This window comes from Apus apus, chromosome 6, assembly GCF_020740795.1.
Source record: "Apus apus isolate bApuApu2 chromosome 6, bApuApu2.pri.cur, whole genome shotgun sequence".
In the NCBI taxonomy this organism is placed as follows: Eukaryota; Metazoa; Chordata; class Aves; order Apodiformes; family Apodidae; genus Apus; species Apus apus.
The window spans coordinates 24137273-24159571 of NC_067287.1; the positions used below are offsets into that span (position 1 = coordinate 24137273).

General features: G+C 39.3%; 1 protein-coding gene across 1 annotated transcript in view; it reads right to left on the bottom strand.

The window, feature by feature from the left end:
* Positions 1-22299, bottom strand: part of TTN (titin) — a 240899-nt gene that overhangs the window by 45225 nt on the left and 173375 nt on the right. The window contains exons 229-263 of the mRNA XM_051623291.1: positions 21561-21875; positions 21316-21464; positions 20233-20383; positions 19861-20142; positions 19468-19770; positions 19075-19377; positions 18674-18955; positions 17939-18238; positions 17551-17853; positions 17128-17436; positions 16760-17041; positions 16264-16563; positions 15822-16115; positions 12763-15729; positions 12339-12659; positions 11941-12225; positions 11427-11726; positions 10825-11127; positions 8585-8860; positions 8170-8469; positions 7777-8079; positions 7239-7538; positions 6827-7114; positions 6438-6734; positions 6042-6344; positions 5643-5948; positions 3971-4258; positions 3577-3867; positions 3190-3477; positions 2432-3022; positions 2234-2338; positions 1563-1760; positions 1184-1480; positions 473-1060; positions 75-377 (exon numbers count right to left, since the gene is read on the bottom strand). Of these exons, the coding sequence (XP_051479251.1) occupies positions 75-377; positions 473-1060; positions 1184-1480; positions 1563-1760; positions 2234-2338; positions 2432-3022; positions 3190-3477; positions 3577-3867; positions 3971-4258; positions 5643-5948; positions 6042-6344; positions 6438-6734; positions 6827-7114; positions 7239-7538; positions 7777-8079; positions 8170-8469; positions 8585-8860; positions 10825-11127; positions 11427-11726; positions 11941-12225; positions 12339-12659; positions 12763-15729; positions 15822-16115; positions 16264-16563; positions 16760-17041; positions 17128-17436; positions 17551-17853; positions 17939-18238; positions 18674-18955; positions 19075-19377; positions 19468-19770; positions 19861-20142; positions 20233-20383; positions 21316-21464; positions 21561-21875 (13071 nt within the window). The remainder of the gene's footprint in view (positions 1-74; positions 378-472; positions 1061-1183; positions 1481-1562; positions 1761-2233; positions 2339-2431; positions 3023-3189; positions 3478-3576; positions 3868-3970; positions 4259-5642; positions 5949-6041; positions 6345-6437; positions 6735-6826; positions 7115-7238; positions 7539-7776; positions 8080-8169; positions 8470-8584; positions 8861-10824; positions 11128-11426; positions 11727-11940; positions 12226-12338; positions 12660-12762; positions 15730-15821; positions 16116-16263; positions 16564-16759; positions 17042-17127; positions 17437-17550; positions 17854-17938; positions 18239-18673; positions 18956-19074; positions 19378-19467; positions 19771-19860; positions 20143-20232; positions 20384-21315; positions 21465-21560; positions 21876-22299) is intronic.

Sequence of the window (22299 nt, forward strand, 5' to 3'; positions counted from 1 at the left end):
TCACTCTTATGCTGTCTGAATGTGCTCCCCACCCATCCCACCCACCCCCTAAAAAGAAAAGGCATGATACTAACATGCAACATCCTTGCATAAGACTGGCTTTGAAGCATCACTTGGTGGTCCAACCCCTGCTCTGTTTTCTGCACTGACACGGAATTCATATTCATTTCCTTCCAGAAGACCAGTTATTTTGCTTCTAAGATCTGAGACTGGCTTTTTAGTTGCTCTGACCCATCTTAAACCTTTCTTTTCTCTTCGCTCCACATAGTAACCTGTGATTTCACTTCCACCATCATCTACTGGCCTTTTCCAGGTAACTGTGACAGTATTTTTAGTCACATTTGTTACTTCTGGTTTTCCAGGAGGGCCTGGGGGGCCTGATAGGGAAGAAAAAAAAGTACAGTTAAAACAAAAATCAAGTTTTCAGAGATTAATAAAAACACACTGGAAATTCTTAGCTTGTTCTACATACCAAATCTATCCACCATTTTAACTGGTTCTGATTGTACTGGTTCACCCTTGCCATATTGATTTACTGCTGAGACACGGAAGACATACTCATTTCCTTGAATGAGTTTGCTAACAACATGCCTACAGCTTTCAATATTTTCAGCAACCAATGTCCAGAGTAGACGGCTAGTTTCTCTCTTTTCAAGGACATATGATTTGACTGGTGATCCACCGTCTTCTGCAGGAGGTGACCATGTAAGAGTTGCTTTTTCTGCTGAAACATTGCTGATCTCAATAGGCCCTGGAGGTCCTGGAACATCTAGAACCTTCACATGTACGCTCTCCTGCTTAGTGCCAAAAGGATTGGTTGCAGTGATTGTGTATTCTCCAGAATCTTTTCGGGCTGCATATTTGACAGTTAGAGTAGAAGAAGTTGGTGTGGTTTCAATGTGCACAAGCTCTGAAGGTCTAAAATCTTTTCCAGCTTTTGACCACGCTGAAGTTGGAGGTGGTTTGCCACGGACACTAATAGCAGACAATGTAATGGTTTCTCCTGCTTTTACTGTTAAACCTTCCTTCAAAGTAGGATCGAGAACAATGCTTGGTGCCTCTGTCAAAATAAACAAACAAACAAACCCCAATTGTTATAACAAGAATATTGGGGGCTGAGGGGGAGAGGATTTGCTATTAATTATTCAAATAAAATTCTACCTTTTTTATGTCACCTACATACCGTACTCATCCTTGCATATTATAGTTCCTGTGGATTCAGATGGAGGACTGATAGCTCCAGCGGTATTCTTTGCTCTAATTCTGAACTCGTATTTGGAGCCTTCAATGAGGTCAGTTACAGTAAATGCACAGTCTGGAACATTCACATGATTAGCTTTTGTCCAAGTCTTTGAGGGTAAATCACGCTTTTCAACAATATAGCCAGTTAATTTATGTCCACCATCATATTTTGGTTCTGTCCATATGAGTGTTACTGAGTTCCTAGTTACATTGATAACTTCAGGTTTCCCAGGAGGATCTAGAAGAAAAAAAAAAAATAGGGGTCAAAGAAAGTTATTTTACATTTCAAAATTTTCCTTTTTGTTCTCCTGATAACTTACCAATAGGATCAAGTGCTACAACTGGTTCAGATGGCAGACTTGGTTTACCTACTCCAGCCATATTGATTGCCATTACTCTGAATTCATATTCCAGACCTTCAGTTAACCCTGTCACTCTGAAATCTTTCATTCTTATTGGTGTTTTATTTGCTCTCTTCCATAGGAGACTATTTCTTTCTTTTACTTCAATGTGATATCCTGGAAGACAAATGGTGAGGTGAAAAAATGAGGGGTTTTCTAGAATTCTTCATTTCTTACAGCATTGTTAAGTATCATACTGCCTGTGCAAAACACATTTGCATTGTGCAATAGGAACACTAAAAATCAGATTAAGAAATGGATGTGAACATACATTACAGATGATGTAATTGCAGCAACAAGATGTAAATGCAAGCTGCTAGTTTTATATTGTTTTTCTTTCTTTAGATGTTTTGGCTCTGTGCAAAAATATTTGTTCTCAGTTAGTCTTCTCCCAGCTTAAAAGGTGTTTTTTTTTTGTTTGTTTGTTTTAAAAAAAGCCTCATTACAGGGAAAGACTAGGAAGTAAAACAGTGACATCCATCCATCTGTTAATCACTCAACTTAAAGCATAAACACCTGATAGACTCCTCCTTTGACAGAGAGAAGGAACTATTAAGAACTGAAACACTAGGGAGACTTTGGGGATATACCTGTGATCGGTGAGCCTCCAGTTCTTCTGGGATCAGTCCAAGTTAAAGATACAGATTCATGCCGAACATCAACAATGTTGGGAGGTGGAGGAGCATCTGGCACATCTAAACAATATTTTTTAAAGTACAGTAATATTACAAATACATGTCACCCCTAAAATATTTCTTTCAATTTTGAAAGTTGTAATTGGTACTTACCAAATGGATGTTTTGCAATGACAGGGTCAGATTTAAGTCCTTCACCTACTCCGTATTTATTTTCAGCCCTGATTCTGAATGTATATTCATTTCCTTCATGGAGTCTTGTAACTCTAAATGTGGTTTTCTGGACTGCAGAGGCACAAGTCACCCACTTATTGTTTACATTATCTCTCTTCTCTAGGACATAGTTAGTGATTTCTGAACCACCATCATCTTTTGGAGGGCCCCACTTTAAGGTTATGGCATCAGCTGTGACTTCTTCAAATTTCACTGGACCTGTTGGTATGCCAGGTTTGCCAACAACTTTCACAGAAATAGTGCCTTCCTTGCTGCCAACCACATTCTTCAGAGTTATTGTGTATTTTCCAGCATCAGCTTTCTGGCAGTCATGTACTATAAGTGTGGTGTTAACTGCTGTAGATTCAAATGCAACTCTTCCACTCTCCGTAAGTGCCTGGTCTTCACCTTTCTTCCAAGTTACTGTTGGGACAGGCTTGCCTTTAATTGGGATCTTAAGACGGAAATTGCTGCCTTCTTTAGCTGTATAGCACAAATCAGGTAGATCTCTTAAATCAAGATCAGGTGCCACTGCAAAAATAAAAGAAACTGATTATTCAACTATGCATGATCTCTGTGATAAAATTAAGATACTGTTTTAATGCATCAGTTTTGTATGTATGCAGAGTAGTGAGAGTAAGCATAAACGTAACTGGGGACGTGGAGCATTGAATTAATAGTCTTAAGTTGCTTCTTACCAACATCATCTCTTGCCACAATTGTGAGCTCTCTTGGAGTTCCATATCCAGCATCATTTTGAGCTCTCACTCTGAAAGTGTATTCTTGTCCTTCTGTTAGGTCTCTCATTGTAAAATGGAGGTTCTTTGCCTGCATGACTTCTTGCCATTTATCTTCACCAATCAGGACCTCGACAACATATGCAAAAATACGGCTTCCACCATCACTGATAGGCTTTTTCCATACTAAACTGCATGATGATTTTGTTACAGCTGAAGCTTTTAGATCCACAACTGGCCCAGGTGTTTCTAGAAAGAAAAAAAAGCATACTAAGTGTCCATTCGAGCTAAAAAAAAATATAAATTATTTTAATACCAAAATAGGTGAAATGAATTTATTTTTCTTACCAGAAGCTTTAACAGCATCACGAGTTTCACAGGGGTCACCAATACCATATTCATTTTCCGCAAAAACCCTGAAGAAGTAAGATTTGCCTTCTTCTAAGTTAGTTATCCTGTAGCTTGTCTTTGGACAATCTGTTGTTACTGTGGACCATGACTTTCTTTCTGCATCACGTTTTTCAATGACATAATTTGTGATTGGACTGCCACCATCTATTAGTGGAGGTTCCCATGTAATGAAGGCAGAATCCTTAGATGCTTCCTTTACAACCAGGTTAACTGGAGGGCCTGGAGTATCTAAACACAACAAACCCACATTTGATTTAGTAAACAAAATACAAAAAATCATCAGTTAAAAATCTAACAAATATATTATAATGGGGAAAACCCTGACACTTACCAAGTACTTTTACAATAATGGTGTATGCCTTTTTGCCACAGCTGTTCTCCAAACTAAGGACATATTTTCCAGCATCATACTTGTTCACATTTTCACAGCGCAGGAAGGTATCAAAATCAGTTGACTTGATATCTAATCCCTGTCTATCTCTTAGGTTGGCACCCACTTTAGACCATGTAATCTTTGGAGGTGGACGTCCTCTTACTGGCACATAAAGTCTCATTGTGACTCCAGCACGCAACACAAGAACTTTCCTTAGTTCTGCATCAAGTTCTCCTTCAGGAGGTACTGTGTGTTTTAACAAAAAAAAAAACAACAAACAATGTGCAATTAAAACATAATCTTTAAGACTACCACTAAAGTTACTGTGACAGGAAGTCCCTCTTTACTGGCATTTCACTAGATTAACTCCTTTGTCCTCATGTCCGTGATGATGTTAGTGTTAGTGTCCTGACTGTCATTCCAAGATCTTTCAAACTTAGCATTATTTGCACTGATTTAAATTCCTTTTTTTCCTGCCTTTTCTATCATTTGCATTACTTATCATATGAAGAGGTCTCCTGGTTCCTCTAGAAATCAAAGAAGTTTCAAAGCCTCCTGGACTATTCTGCTTATCTTGAACCAAGACAGTCTTGCAAAGTAATGCTTTTGTATACACAGCAAAAGGGATACAGAAGCCAGCATAGCTCTTGAGGAGTAAGTGTCATACAATTAAATACTTTACAACGCAGGTGCTTAGAATATTAATCTTGGCTTCAAATTATTTAGAAGACATGAAGATAATCAGAGGGCTAGAGCACCTCTCCTCTGAAGACAAACTGAAAGAGTTGGGGTTGTTCAGCCTGGAGAACAGAAGGACCCAGGGAGACCTTATGTTGGCCTTCCAGTGCCTGAATGGGGCCTCCAAGAAAGCTGAGGAGGGACTTTTTACCAGGGTGTGTAGTGATAGGACGAGGGATAATGATTTTAAGCTGGAAGAGGGTAGATTTAGGTTAGGTATTAGGAAGAAATTCTTTAGTGTAAGGATGGTGAGATACTGGAACAGATTGCCCAGGGAGGTTGTGGAAGCCCTATCCCTGGAAGTGTTCAAGGCCAGGTTGGATGGGGCTTTGAGCAACCTGGTCTAGTGAAAGCTGTCCCTGCCCATGTCAGGGGGGTTGGAATTAGATGATCTTAGAGGTCCGTTCCAACCAAAACCATTCTGTGATTCTATGATGAAGACCGAAAGTTTTAAGGGCTTTGAGCAACCTGGTCTAGTGGAAGCTGTCCCTGCCCATGTCAGGGGGGTTGGAACTAGATGATCTTAGAGGTCCCTTCCAACCAAAACCATTCTGTGATTCTATGATGGAGACTGAAAGTTTTAAGGATAAAAGAGAGATCTGAGAAGTCTAATTTTAGGATTAGAGAAAGAAAAAATTATTTAAGACCCAAAATAGGAGGCAGAAGAGCAGCATGCAAATTAAAAAAGCAGACACCAGTCACAGTCTATTCAGTTCCTAACTGCCCCTATTTTCTTTCAAATTAGCCACTTTTAGTATACATTTTTGGAGAAACAACACATTCCAACTTAATTTGTTTTCATGGTCTGTGACAAATCCTATCTTTGGAACCCATCCCATGAATTACAGCAAAAGTCAACAAGGTATTATTATTTTTTTTTCAGTGAACATACTTAAAATGTCTTTAGCAGTGTGTTTATCAGGAACATCACTTGGATCACTGTATCCAATCTTATTGACAGCATAAACACGGAACTGGTACTCTGTATCTTCGATCAGCCCTGTTACCACAAATTGTGTAGCCTGTAAATTCTTGGGTAGATTGCATCTGACCCAGTTGTCTGAGTCAGCTCTTTTTGATTCCACTAGATAACCAATAATAGGGCTTCCTCCATCATATGCTGGTTTGCTCCATGACAGGCTTATTGAATTATGAGTAGTATCAACCACTTTCGGGAAAGCAGGTGGGCCAGGAGGATCTGAAAATTAAAATAACATAAAGTCATCATACCAAATGCTGTACAAAAGTATTTGGAAATAATCATGGAAAACATGTGAGGCTTTTAGCTTACATTGAGGATCACGAGCATAGACAGCTTTAGATGGCGCGCTAGGCTTGCCAGGTCCGGCCTTATTCAATGCTATCACCCGGAACTCGTATTCTGTTCCTTCTTGGAGTCCAGTAGCCTTAACGGTTCTTTCAATGACAGGTTTTCTGTTGACCTTTGTCCAGTTAAGAGCCTTAGTTTCACGCTTCTCAAGTATATAACCAGTTATTGGGGACCCACCATCACTAGCTGGTGGTTTCCAGCTAACAGTCATAAAGTCTTTTGTTACATTGCTAATTATCGGTGGATCACAAGGTCCAGGAACATCTGTGAAGATTTATTTGAAAGTTACATTCACATTCATACTAGGTGTACACAAAAAAATAAGTGACTAATGAAGCTGGCCCACAAAGCACTTACCATACGGATTCTTAGCAACTGCTGGTTCAGTGAAGATAGGGTCTCCAACACCATATTTGTTTTCAGCACATATGCGGAACTGATACTCATGTCCTTCTATTAGTTTCTCCACTGTGCAGCTTGTAATGGGTACATTGGCACTGACTTGGGCCCAGTTTGGTCTGCTTGTTTCACGCTTGTCTACAATGTAGTTAGTAATTTCTGAACCTCCATCTTCCAGAGGAGGCTCCCAAGAAAGCATTGCATGATCTGCATACATATGTTTGATTTTAACGGAGGCAGGTGGACCAGGCTTATCTAGAAGAATTAACATCACATTGTTATAGCTCGATCTCTTGCTATATCATTTAACAATAAATGTATTTACTAGCAGATATTCTTTAGCTTACCAAGTACTTTAAGCCTAATGGTGGCTGACTTTGATCCGCTTGCATTTTCAGCAGTAATTGTATAGTCTCCTGTCTGCTTCCTGTTAACACTGAATAACTCAACTGTAGCAAGATTTCTCTTAGTGGTGATCTTAACACCTTCCGATGGCTTTAAAACTTCTCCTTCTTTCTTCCAGGTGATTGTTGGTATTGGCTTGCCATATACATTTGCCTCCAGACGGACATTAGTTCCAGCTTTTACTGTAAGCTGTGATTGCATAGAAAGGTCCAACTCTATTCTGGGGGGAACTGAAAGGAAAGAGCCCAAGAGTTAATCAATCTAGTAAGAGATAAACATCTTATTCTTCACATGAGTCTTAGTTCAATATGCACAGTTCTTATCAGAGTTCTCAAATGCTTTTACATTTCTTACCATTTTCTGGATGAATGATCACTGGATCAGAAGGTTCTGAAGGTCGGCTAATATTAACTGCTGTCTTGGCAATTGCTCTAAATTGATATTGAGCATTTTCTTCCAAATCAGTAGCGGTGTACTCTTCTAGAGGTATTTGATGTGGAGTTGTATTGCACCGAACCCACTTATCACCAGGTAATTTGCAAGCTTCAACAAAGTAGCCAATAAGTTTGCTACCACCATCATGCTTTGGTCTTGTCCATACCAGTGATACAGTACTCTTAGTGACATCAATAACTTCAGGTTTTCCAGGAGGATCTAAGGCAAATAAGATCATGTTATAGTCTGTTCTGCCTAAATACCTAACATTAAAAAATGGCTTAAATACTGCTGCAACCTATTTACAGCATACCCACTGAGTGCACTCAGTGCAGTCATGGTAAACATGAAAATATAAATCTAAGGGCAAACTGAAGATCATAAAACATTGCAGCTTTATTGAAAATGACCATAAAAACTGTCGTCTGTTGCAAATTTTTTTGTATGTTTGGCTTACCAACTGGTGCTCTTGCTGTGACAAACTCGGTTGGTTTACTAGGTTTACTTGCTCCAGCTCTGTTCAATGCATAAATTCTGAAAGCATACTCAAGGCCTTCAATGAGCCCCACACAAGGATATTCAGTGGAGCGCACAGATGTGTCATTTGCTTTCACCCACAGTAAACTGTTCCTTTCTTTGCGCTCAATGAGGTAACCAGTAATTGGACTGCCTCCATCACTGTCTGGTTTATCCCAGGCAACAAAAATGCAGTCCTTGTTGACTTTTGTAATACGTGCATTCTTTGGTTCACTAGGAACATCTATAAAGGAATACAGAGATGGGTATCAGTCACATGTTTTCTTTCTAGCAGTGCTAGACAGAGAAATGCTACTATCAAAAACTGACATACCAAATGGGAACTGTGCGATCATCTTGCCAGAAGCAAGTGGCTCAGAAATTCCAAAACGATTTTCGGCACGAACGCGGAACATGTACTCTTCTCCAGTAATCAGTTTTCCAATTCTGCAGCTTGTCTTTGTGACAGAAGCTAATGCTGTTACCCAGTCTCCTCGGCTTACATCACATTTCTCAACTATGTAGTTTGTAATGTTACTGCCACCATCTTCGAGAGGTATATGCCATGAAAGAGTACAAGCATCAGCATCAATTTCAGAAATATCAAATGGAGGCTGTGGTGGACCTGGTTTATCTGCAACAAAAAAGCATATTAAGAAAAAAGAGATGAAATAAAATAGCAACCACTGGAATATACTAAAACTAGTATTGTATAAAGCTGGGTTAAAAAAAAACCAAATAGGACATACCCATGACTACCACTCTGATTTTCTGACTATCAGTACCAGAGCTATTTTCCGCAGTAAGAGTGTAAAAATCAGAATCTTTTCTAGTCACATCCTTAATGATAAGAACAGAAGACTTTTCTGCTTTGTGCACAGCAAGTCGACTGGATGTAATTACATCTTGATCTCCTTTCAACCATTTACAGACTGGCTGAGGCTTCCCATATACATGAGCTTCAATTCTCAGTTTCTTTCCAGCTTTAATGTGAACGTGATCAGGCATCAGGATCTTAGGTGGGACTGGAAAAAAATCACACAGAGAAATATAAATTTAACTTATGCAATTTACTTTTTCTTCTTTTTCCTGTGAAAGTTCTCTGCTTCTCTCTCAAGTGGAATCACCACTAGAAATTATTTGGTAATTTCTAATTTAGTTTCCACTTATGGATAACTAGAGATTCTTCAGAAAGCAGTATCTATTCCATTCTTACTTTTACATTCTTCTACAGTTTGTAAGAGAATATTTTGAGTTTGGATTGCCTTCTCACATGTTAATGTAAAGACTTGTGGACTATTCATAGAATCATAGAATCCTAGGGGTTGGAAGGGACCTCGAAAGATCATCTAGTCCAACCCCCCTGCCAGAGCAGGGTCACCTAGAGCACATCACCCAGGAAGGCGTCCAGGCGGGTTTTGAATGTCTCCAGCGAAGGAGACTCCACAACCTCTCTGGGCAGCCTGTTCCAGTGCTCTGTCACTCTTACAGTAAAAAAATTTTTCCTGATATTCATCTTAAACCTCCTATGCTCCAACTTGTATCCATTACCCCTTGTCCTATCACTGGTCTTCACTGAAAAAAGCTTAACTCCATCGTCTTGACACTCACCCTTTACATATTTGTAAACATTGATGAGGTCACCCCTCAGTCTCCTTTTCTCCAAACTAAAGAGACCCAGCTCCCTCAGCCTTTCCTCATAAGGGAGATGTTCCACTCCCTTAATCATCCTTGTGGCTCTGCGCTGGACTCTTTCAAGCACTTCCCTGTCCTTCTTGAACTGAGGGGCCCAGAACTGGACACAATATTCCAGATGTGGCCTCACCAATGCAGAATAGAGGGGGAGGAGAACCTCTCTTGACCTACTAACCACACCCTTTCTAATACACCCCAGGATGCCATTGGCCTTCTTAGCCACAAGGGCACACTGCTGGCTCATGGTCATCCTCCTGTCTACCATGACCCCCAGGTCCCTTTCACCTACACTGCTCTCCAGCAGGTCAGCCCCCAACCTGTACTGGTACATGGCGTTTTTCTTCCCCAAATGCAAAACTCTACACTTGCTCATGTTAAACTTCATCAGGTTTTTCCCCGCCCAAGTCTCCAGCCTGTCTAAGTCTCTCTGAATGGCAGCACAGCCTTCTGGTGTGTCAGCCACTCCTCCCAGCTTGGTGTCATCAGCAAACTTGCTGAGGGTACATTCTGTGCCCTCATCCAGGTCGTTGATGAAGATATTGAACAACACCGGTCCCAGTACCGACCCCTGAGGGACTCCACTAGTCACAGGCCTCCAACTAGATTCTGCCCCATTGACTACAACTCTCTGACTTCTTCCTTTCAACCAGTTCTTGATCCACCTCACTGCCTGATCATCAAACCCATACTTGATCAACTTATCTACAAGGATGCTGTGGGAGACGGTGTCAAATGCTTTACTGAAATCAAGATAGACCACATCTACCGCTCTACCATCATCTATCCACCTAGTAATTTCCTCATAGAAGGCTATGAGGTTAGTCAAACATGACTTACCCTTGGTAAAACCATGTTGACTGCTCTTGATGACCCCCATCTCCTTGATATGTCTAGAGATAGTGCCAAGGACAAGTTGTTCCATTACCTTTCCAGGGATGGAGGTGAGGCTGACCGGTCTATAGTTACCCGGGTCCTCCTTCTTGCCCTTCTTGTAGACTGGAGTGACATTTGCTATCCTCCAGTCCTCAGGCACCTCTCCTGTTACCCATGACTTACCAAAGATGATGGAGAGTGGACTAGCAATGACCTCCGCCAGCTCCCTCAGCACCCTTGGATGCATTTCATCCGGACCCAACGATTTATGGATGTCCAGATTATGCAACTGATCCCTAACCCAATCCTCATCTACTATGTCCTCACCTATCTTGTGAGGGGGACTCACTGAAAGAATTAGAACTCTTGCTCATGTCATTATTAAAACAGACTATTGCAACATATTTAAATTGTTACTTACTGAGTTGTTCTTTAATTTCAAATACTCCTTCAGTTTCTCTTGGCAAACTTACTCCTACAGCATTTCTAGCTGCCACTCTAAACTTGTACTTCTTTCCCTCTTTCAGACCAGCTACAACAATGGAGAGATCTTTAACAACTGAATACTCTGTCCAGCGATCCTCTGGTTGGTCATCCTCTTTGTAGCTAACAATGTATCCATCAACTTTTGAGCCTCCATCACGTAGTGGTGGCAGCCAGCCTAAAGTTGCACTATTCTTTGTAATTTCAGTAACTTCAAGTTTTTTTGGTGGATCAGGTTCACCTTTCAAGGGAAAAAAAAAAGAGACACATTTAACATTGAATTTCCAAGATTTTTTGGCTATTGAATACTTCTTGAATTATTGGATGCTATCCATGCTAACTCTAAAAGGACAATATGGAAAAGAGCCAAATTCTTAATAAAGGCAAAGGTACTATATTCATAGATTATATTATTCGACAGAAACTAACAGAAATATTTATGTTTATCATTGAGTAGTTATAGCATTGTCCAATTTAAACCACCAACTTTCAAAAAATGCAACTAGAGAAAAAAACAAACTGTGCATAAAGCATACTTACTTAGGGGATCTGTGGCTAGAACTGGTTTTGGTATGTCAGTTGGAACACCTGACCCATATTCATTCACTGCTGTTACTCTAAAGAAATACTCATTTCCAGGTACAAGGTTAGCTATTTGGAAACTTGTTTTCTTAAGTTCTGCAGTGACTGTTCCCCAGGTCTTCCTGTCAGCCTCACGTTTCTGCAGGATGTAATGAGTCACTGGGCTACCACCATCATTCTCTGGAGGTGCCCATGAAAGGTGGCATGACATCTTGGTGACATCTGAAACCCTGAAGTCTGACACAGGTCCAGGAGTATCTATAAAGAAATTTCAATTTAGGCTAGTCTTTTACTCTTTAATAAGTTAAAATTAAAGGGGGTGAGGGTGTAACAGCTTCCTATGCAGGGGAAGTTAGTTTTAGCTGATACAGTTGTGCTGAAAAACTGCAGCATATGGAGCCCATAGAAATGTCTGCAATTAACATTCAGTGCAGTTAAAAAACTGTCTACAGATATTTCTCTCATTACTTACCCAAGACTCTGACATTCACAAATACAGCCTTTTCTCCAGCTGCATTAACAAGTGTCAGTGAATATTTGCCTGAATCATCACGTGTTGAATCGGGAATGACACAGAAGGCCATAGTGTCAACCAGATCAACTTGTCCTTTTCTGATAACATTGTCAATACCCATTCTCCTCCAGGTGACTTTTGGTGCTGGGCGACCCCTAACAATGGCAAAGAGTCTAATAGGGCATCCTGCCCTGACTGTGACTAACTTTCTCATGCTTGCATCCAGTTCAATCTCAGGAGGTTCTGAAAGACAAAATTGAAGAAGTAAAATGCAAGGTTTGACAAGTGAAATAAAATAAAACCAGAGAAAATAAAGACTGTATGTAAATACTCATAAAAAGGATGGGAAAGCTCACCAAGTATTTCTTTGGGAGACACAGCTTCTTTCAGTTCAGCTGGTCGACCAAGGCCAACCTGGTTTTGGGCAGAAACTCTGAACTCATATAACTGGTTCTCATCCAGGCTGGTAGCTGTAAATTCTGTATGAATAACTTGGGCAGCAACATTGCATCGTTTCCATCCTGCTTCAGGATCAGCACCCTCAACTTTTGGTCTGATTTCCACAACGTATCCAATAATTGGAGCACCACCATCATAAACTGGTTTTCCCCAGCCAAGTGTTATGGAACTCTTTGTGCTGTCAACCACTCTCAAGTTTGTGGGAGGACCAGGTGGTTCTGAAAGACAATAAAAATTACAGTTAAGAAAACAGTTGTGTAATTTAGGAATCTTTTATGTTAACTTTAAACCAAAATAGAGTAGAATACAGTGGTTTAATACCTATTGGGTCTTTTGCTACTACAGGTCTTGATGGCAAGCTTGGTTCTCCAAGTCCAACTTCATTTTCAGCACTGACACGAAACTGATATTCATGACCAGGGATGAGATTTGTAACCTTCTTGCGTCTCTCTGGAATTGCAGTCTTAGTAACAGGAACCCATCTTAGTGATCGTTTCTCTTTCTTCTCTAAGATATATCCTGTAATTGATTTTCCACCATCATATTCTGGTGGATTCCAAACTACAGTCATCTCTTCTTTGCTAACTCTTGTGACATCTGGAGGGTCAGGGCGTCCAGGTCTATCATATTTTGTTTTTGCAATAATTGGGTGTGTTTCTGTTGGTGGACCAGTGCCCATTTTATTCTCTGCACGAACTCTAAATATATATTCATTACCTTCAATGAGGCGTGTCACATTTGCGTAGTTTGTTAGGACAGCAGAAGAGTATGTAGACCAAACCATACGCTTGCTTTCACACTTTTCTAGGATGTAGTTCTGTATTTCACAACCACCATCATCCTCTGGAGGGTCCCAAGTAACAGTACATCTATCACTTGAAATGTCAGTGACTTTCAGGTTTCTTACAGGTCCTGGTTTATCCAAGACAATAACAGTAGCATATGCCACAAAACTACCAGCTGTGTTAGTTGCAGTAATCACATATTTCCCACCATCACTACGCCTTGATTTAGTGAGAACAAATTTGGAAGTGTCAGAAGTTGCTTCAATACTGACTCTTGGAGATCTGGTTAGATCTGTAGCATCTTTGTCTTTAGTCCATACAACTTCAGGCTGTGGTTTTCCTCTGACTCCAGCCTCAATTCTAATTGGGTCACCCGCTTTCACAGTTAGCACTCCACTCAACTTCAAGTCTAGCACTGGTTTCTGCAGATCTTCCTTCACAACAACTTCAGCTGTTTTTACCCAGTCACTTTCACCTGCCTCATTCTTGGTTTGAACTCGAAATTGGTAAATTTTATTTTCAACACATTTGTCTACCATGTAGTGTGTTTCCTTAATGCTGCCTTTGTGAACTCTTTCCCATTCATCTGAGTCTTTGAGTTTTCTCTCAACGTGGTAACTTAAATTAGGACTCCCACCATCATAATCTGGCCTTCTCCATTTCAAATATACAAATGTTTTTCCTTTCTCTGCAATGTGAAGATTTTCTGGCTCTCCAGGCTTGTCAATAGGATTGATGGCAAGGATGGGAGTCTTGGTCTCAATGCAAGGACCTGGACCTATTTTGTTTTCTGCACAAACTCTGAAAAAGTATTCACGGTTCTCTACAAGATGTGCCTTTACTAATCGTTTAGTGATATCAGAGGAGACAATTGACCATCCCCTTTGGTTTGGTTCACGGTACTCTACTATGTAATTTGTTATTTCAGAGCCACCATTATCCACTGGACTCTCCCAGGAGATCATACAAGAATCTCTTGTGACATAGCTTATTTTCAGGTTCTGACATGGTCCAGGTCTGTCAAGTACATTAACAACAGCAAAAGCTTGAGCATGTCCACAGCTGTTCTTGGCTGCTATTATATATTTGCCATGATCTGATCTCTTGGCTTCTTTAACTTGCAGTTCAACATTAGGTAGATCATGGACTATTTCAACATTCTTTTCTTGGACTAGTACTTTGCCATCTTTAGACCATGTTATGTCAGGATCTGGCCTGCCTTTTACTTTACCAGTAATACGGATTGTTTGGCCTACTCGGACAGTAATTAAGTCTCGGCAGGTCACATCTAGGCTTACTTCTGGAGGAGAAAGGATATCCTTTGCAAGTACAGTTTCTGCCAGTTCTCTTGGTTCTCCCTCGCCCACAATGTTGACAGCTTTTATTCGGAATTTATATTCATTTCCTTCTATTAGCCCAGGTACTCTGAAAGCACACTGTCTAATGAGTTCATCCTTATTAATCCTATTCCACTGTGTAGTTCCAGTTTTCTGACATTCCACAATGTATCCTAGGATTGGGCTGCCGCCATCTTTCAGGGGCTTTGTCCACACAAGATCAGCTGTTTCTTTGGTTTTGTCTTTTAATTTGGGATTTATAGGTGGTCCAGGAGGAGTGATAGGACGCGATGCTTTGATTGGATCAGAGCTTGGAGATGGTTTGCTTAAACCCACCATGTTTTCTGCGAAAACTCTGAATTCATATGTGTTGCCTTCAAAAAGACCAGTGACTCTGTATTTCATATCAAGTATTGGTGTCTTATTGACACGCACCCATTTACCAGATGCTTCCCGACGTTCAAGTATATAACCAGTTATTGGAGTTCCACCATCAGATTTTGGTAGGGTCCAAGACACAGTTGCAGCATTTTCTGTAATATCATAAACAGTTGGTTTACCAGGTGGGGATGGTGGATCAAACATATGTTTAGCAACTGTTGGTTCTGAATCAAGAGGTGCACCAATGCCTATCTTATTTTCTGCACGAACACGGAAAATATATTCACAGCCTTTCTGCAGTCGTGGAATCTTGATTTTTGTGTGACTTGTTCCAGAGCTAACCACTCCCCAAGTTTCTTTCTTTGATTGACGCTTCTCAACAATATAATTTATTATAGGACTCCCTCCATCATCTCTAGGAGGGCGCCAAGAAATAACCATATGTTCTGGTGTTACTTCAAGAATATTAATAGGACCAGTTGGTGGGCCAGGAACATCCAGTACTGTAAGATGTAGAGCAACAGTTTTGCTTCCAGCTGCATTAGATACTGTGAGTAGATATTCTCCTGTATCTTTTCTTATGCAGTCTTTGATGGTAAGTACAGTTGAATAATTGTCAGTCTCAATCTTCGTTCTGCCATCTGTTTTAATTTCAATGCCATCCGTAACCCATTTTGCAGTGGGAACTGGCACACCTCTCATAATCGCAGGAAGTCTCACTGTGGTGCCAGCTTTAACAACAAGACCTTCAATTAACTTCACATCTAGTTCCACGGATGGAGGTACTGAAATTAGAGAAAAATAGAAATTACCTTTTCAGGGGAAATACTTCAAGGAAGAAGGAATCAGTGAAGCAACATGAAAAACTAAAAATTACCTAGTTTTTCTTGACACTCAATTGGTATAGTTGTATCTGGAAGGCTAAGACCAATAATATTCTGAGCTTTCACACGGAATTTGTATATTTTTCCTTTTTGTAGGCCTGTAACAACACAGTCTAGCATAGGTACCGTCTGGAACTTTGTCCACTCATCTGCACCATCTTCTTGATATTCCACCAAATAGCCAGTTATCTCAGCACCACCATCCCTATCTGGTCGATTCCAAACAAGGGAAACTTCAGTCTTGTCAACATCTACATGATGCAGATTCTTTGGTGGCCCCGGAGGATCTTTTAAAATGCAAAAACAAGATGGTTACTGGAATGGCCAGTCTATGGTAGCAGCACACCTGGTTCACATTAGCACCAACAAGTTAATACCAAAAATTACCAAGAACAATATAAACAAATTAAATAATATAACTGAAAAAATACTTACGCAGTGGATCTATAGCTTTAATAGGCTTGAGTGTTTCCACATATGGACCTCTACCATACTGATTCTCAGCTGCAACTCGGAAGAGATACTGAGTGCCTTCCATTAGATATTTTGCCATGTGACTGCGTTTCTTGGAGGTTGATGAGAGGGCTACCCACTGTGCAGAAGCTACATCTTTCCTTTCTACCACATAGTTGGTAATGACAGAGCCACCATCATCTTCTGGTTCCTTCCAAGTGAGATAGCAAGAATCGCTTCTAACTTCACTGACTTGCAGGTCTCGGGGTGGACCAGGCTTATCTAATATTGATAAAAATTTGAATCTGTTGTTTATTTTATAACAAAAGCATTTTTTACGAAATAGTAAGTTTCAAGATAAATTAATGTGTTTCTTGTAATTTTTAGCCCCTTTCCTATTTGATTTATTGATATTTTTCAGACATTCCTTTATAAAGAATAAAAACATGCAGTACAAAAGGAACATCAGAAAGATTACCTAAGACAACAACTTTTACTGAAACAGTCTTTGAACCAGCTGGATTTTCAACTGTCAGGGAGTAAATTCCACCATCTTCATGGACAGTGTTACGAATTTCAAGCTTACTGCCAACTCCTGTAACCTCAATATCAGCTTTTGGTGAGACTTCATGATCTTCTTTCTTCCAAGAAACTTTTGGGAATGGAACACCTTTAATAACAGCACTAAGTCTCAGAGTATCTCCAGCTTTTACATGCTGTTCTCGGGCCATATTAGCATCAAGTATCAGCTCAGGAGGTTCTGGAATCAAAATTATGTATTTTTAGAAAAAGATTTTTAAAAAGTAATAATTCTAACATAAGCTTATCTGATTTTATGAAACTCACCAAGTCTGTCCTTCACTTCTACTGGATCAGGAACATAGGCTGGTTCAGATTCACCTGCTGCATTGACTGCTTTCACCCTGAATTTGTAGGTCAAACCCTCAGTAAGACCAGTGACTTTGTATTTTGTTTCAGGACAAGAATCTGCTGTAAGATTGGCCTTTTTCCATTCTTCATCTCCAACTTTCTGATACTCAACAAGGTAGCCAATTATCTTGCCATTACCATCATGGCGTGGTGGTTGCCAAGATAAATCAACTGAATTTTTTGTTTTATCTACTGCTTCTGGATTAATAGGTGGACTTGGTTTTACTGTTAAAAAAGAAAAAAGAAAAAAAAAGGTAAAAAAAGGAAAATATAATAACTTTATAACTAAAATGATGTGTGCATTAAAATTTCAATGAGAAGTTAAATTTAATACATTACCAATTGGATCTCTAGCAAAAATTGGCTTTGATGGTGGACTAGGATCACCAACGCCAATTTCATTTTCAGCTGAAACACGGAATTCATATTGACAGCCTTCAAGGAGGTCCGGTACTTTGAACTGAGTACTGGGGAAAATTGGGTCTCTGGTAACTCTGACCCATCTTGTAGACATTGTTTCCTTCTTTTCTACAATATAGTTTGTTATTGGCTTGCCTCCATCATATGGTTTCTTCCAAACCACTACTGCAGAATCTTTGGTAACATCCTTAATGATTGGTTGCTCAGGTGCATCAGGAACACCTAGGGGAAGAAAAAAGAGTTTATGAGCACTACAAACTGAGTAAAGCTTAAAGTATCAAAGTAAGATAACGAATTAATAACTTACGGAAACGGTCCTTGGCTTTCATCTCATCAGATATGAGAGGATCACTTATGCCATAAAGATTTTCAGCATAAATTCGAATTTGATATTCTCTTCCTTCAAGCAGCTTAGGAATTTTGCAAGTTGTCTTAACTGTGGCAGATGTAACTGGCATCCACAGGTCTTTGTGTGCATCCTTCTTCTCAATAATGTAATTTGTAATTTCACTGCCTCCGTCATCTAATGGAGGTTTCCAGGAAACTACCATATGATCTTTATGAACTTCATCAAATATAACCGGGCCTACTGGAGGTGATGGACGATCTGTTTAAGAAAAAATAATGCATAGCCATGGCTTTATATGAACTTCACATAGTGACATAGATTAAAGAGTATCAGTACAGTAAATATATTATGAAATTAGAAACTTGGTATCACAGCCTCAATAGGTAATCAGGACCTCAAGACTATTCCTCTTCAATATGTATTTGACTCACTGGACTTTATTCCTAAAGTCTTAGAAAGTATTTGGTGATTGGCAGTGTTGACACTGTAGAAATGCGTGTAAAGACATAATTCATGCTGAATAAACTAACCCAGAGTTAACTATGTTATCAAAATTAATGAACAGTATAAATTAAAATGCAATAAATAACATTATTACAATAAAGAACACATTTTAATATTTACATTTTATATAATTCCATTAATTCTAATAATTACTAAAAATCACATACAATACTGTTCAGTAAAACCTACCAACAACATTAACTTGACAAAATCCTTTTCTTGATCCTGTGCTGTTCTCTACAGTAACACAATATTTGCCTGAGTCTTCACGGACAGATTTCAGTATCCCCAGGGAAAGAGTAGTAGGAGTTGTCTTGATCTTGATGCGGTCATCATCTTTCACAACAGTATCATCCTTTAGCCAAGTAACCTTTGGTGCAGGCTTGCCTGAGTAACGCCCAGTCAGGCTGAAAGCTTCACCAACTCGAACAATAAGCTTGTCTCTAAAGTCAAGGTCGAGTGTTGGAGGAGCTGAAAGATGATATTAAAGAACACGATGCCCACAAATGTCAGCAATACTAATAACAAAATAGTAACAAATCAATACATGTAATAATTCTTTACAAAAGAAATATAAAAAAGATACATACCAATTTCATCCTTGCACGTGATTGGTTTTGTGCAAAATGATGGCTTTCCTTGCCCCACAATATTGCAAGCGCTCACACGATACTCATAGGTGTCACCCTCTTTCAAGCCTTCTACAGTGTATTTCCTATCAAGCATTTTGTCCTTTGTAACTTTGTGGAATTTGTCTTTTCCAATGAGACGGCTCTCTAGAACGTACATGGTGATATCTGAGCCTCCATTATATTTTGGAGGGTTCCAAGTTAATGTAACAGAGTTCTTGGTCACTGCTTTTACTTCCAGGTCTTCTGGACGGTCAGGAACAGCTGTGAATAAACAAAACAAAAATATGGTAAATGCATTTTTCTGTTTATTCCTCTTATATAACAGTAACTCAAACTCAAAAGTACACTTACTTATGGGATCTCTAATGACAATCTCTTTTGTGGTCTCCGTGAATGGACCCATGCCAATTATATTCTCAGCTGCGATTCGGAAAAAATAGGCTTTCCCTTCAATGAGTCCCTGAACAGTAGCATTCTGTCTTGTAACTGTGTAGCTTACTGGAGTCCATGCTCTATGGTCAGATTCACGTTTTTCAATTACATAGTTGGTAATAGGAGAACCACCATCATCTTCTGGAGAAAACCATGTCAGTTTACAAGAGTCACTGGTTAGGTTCTCAGTAAGGAATGGCATTCCAACTGGACCTGGCACATCTAAAAGCAAAGAAAAAATGGAATATTTAATTATACATGCTGAATATTATTAATTTGTACTTGTTCACAAGGATTGAAGTTGCTCTTTACCTAGCACATCAACAATAATAGTCTTCTTCCGTTCACCGCCATCATTTTTAGCAAGCAGGGTGTATATACCCTGATGGCTCCTTTTGCAATTCTTGATGACCAAAGAAGAACTAATAGCTGTTTCTTCAATTTTGGCTTCTTCTGGTAAAGCTTTGTCATCCCTGCTCCAAGTCACTGTTGGAGGTGGTTTTCCTGAGACATATGCTATGATCCGAATTACTCCTCCAGCATGAACAACTATTCTGTCTCTGACACTTGCATCCAGATTAATATCAGGAGCCACTGTGGGAGGTGAACAAAAAAATTAAATTAATTTTTTTTTCTCATCTTTGACTCAGAGGTACTAAAAACGTAAATGTATATGATAAATACCAATTCTGTCCTTCATTTCGATAATGTCTGTAACTTCTCCAGGTTCTCCGATCCCAGCAGCATTCACTGCTCTAACTCTAAATTTGTAAAAACATCCTTCTTTTAGTCCTGCCACAACAAACTTGGTTCCTCTAATTTCTTTATCTTTGGCCTGGCAAAAAAACAAAAACCAAACCAAAACAAAACAAAATCAGCTAACATCAAGGTATCATCAATTTATTGTGATGTTTGAAACAAATCTTAAATCAGATGTTGTTTCAGATTTACAAGCACAAGATAGTCTTAAGCATACATAGATTTAGCTCACATACAATTAGTTCTTCAGAATCTGTGTAAAGAAATACAGGACACGGACATACAAGCTATTCTGAAGATTCACCTTTTTGATAATTCTGACAGCAAGGATGTTACAGCAATTACAATAGTCTGTCAACTTAGAAGAGTTACATGTATTATTGGATAAATAACCTCATCTAAATCGAGAGTGGCAAAAAAAATCCCCACCAAAACCCACAATTCTTTGTCCTTTTTCAACCCAAATATGAAACCTGTTAAACTGAAAACAGTGCAGGAAATGTAGGTATTGCCTAAATGCACCCAAATGTTTATGGAGATACAAAAAATATCCAAGTTTAAGTAAATAAGTTAAATTTCCAGTAATGCTTTATTGAAAAAAATCCAACTCAGTAATGCATTATGGAAAAAAAGTAGGAAAATTTAGGGACATAGTAGTTGTAAATTATTTGGCACAGTCTGATGTCAGTGATACTTGCTTTTGCACCAGTTCTAATTTGGTCATCTTTTATCACAAATTCCCTATGTATTTTCCCACATCTTCAAGCAGACATTTTAAAATTCTAAGGTTAGGAAACTATGAAGTCAACTTGGTGTTGTGTGGGGGCATTTTCTGACTTTTACGTTTGGTCTTATATTTCAAACATAAGACAATGATGGTGAAAAAATATGAAATCTTAGAAAATAAATTACATAGTGAAAATTTGTAAATAATATATTTTTTCTGGAGGGATTTCTTTTTATAGACAGAGAGAAGAAAAGCAGATTCTGTAATATGTTTTCACCTACCTGTTCCCATTCTTCCTTTCCTTCCTCTTTATATTCAACAATGTAGCCAGTGACCCTAGAACCACCATCTTTTAGTGGTGGACTCCACTCCAAGTCTACAGAAGACTTTGTCCAGTCAGTAACTTTTGGAATAGGAGGGCCAGGTGGGGCTGAAAAATATCATCAGACCATTACAGCATAGCACTATATTCCATGTTCTTATTTTAGTATTTTCAAATTCAAAATTAGGAATCTAAAATATTTACCAATAGGATCCCTTGCAATTGCTGGATCAGATGGCATGCTTGGTGGACCAACACCAGCTGCATTGATCGCTGAAACTCGGAACTGGTATTCAGAGCCTTCAATAAGACCTGTAACTTTGTAGGAAACCCCCAGTGCCATAGGTTTGATAGGATCACGATTAACCCTTGTCCACCTCTTTCCAGTAGTCTCTTTGCGCTCCAACCAGTAACCAGTAATAGGAGACCCACCATCATGTTCTGGTTCTTCCCAGTTTACAGTCATTGAGTCACGTGTTATACTGCTAACTGTTGGTTTGTCACAAGGTCCAGGAACAGCTGAGGGAAAAAATTCACACATAGCTGGTTAAAAAAAAAGCTAAAGCAAGATGGAAATAGCTAGAGTGCAAAATAGAGATATGCACTCACATGGTCACAGTTGCGTTAGGCAGTTCCTATCTGCATGAGACTATTTCTCTCATTCATCTCCCCATCCCTCAGGTATATACAGTTTTGTGAAACATCAAGTGTCCTTCCTTCAAACAATAATTATCAAAAAGGAGTTTTTCTTTCCTTGTTGGATCAGTATCTAATTTCAGTGCCCAGCCTAATGTTGGATGTTTTAAGAATGATTTTCTCTTGCCAACCTAACATTCGGTCTGCATCAGAGCTCTTTTTCAAACTTGAAGGCAGGAAAATTACTTTTCCTGATCTATAGGACAATAACAACTCACATGCAACAGAATGACCCAAATCTTCTCAG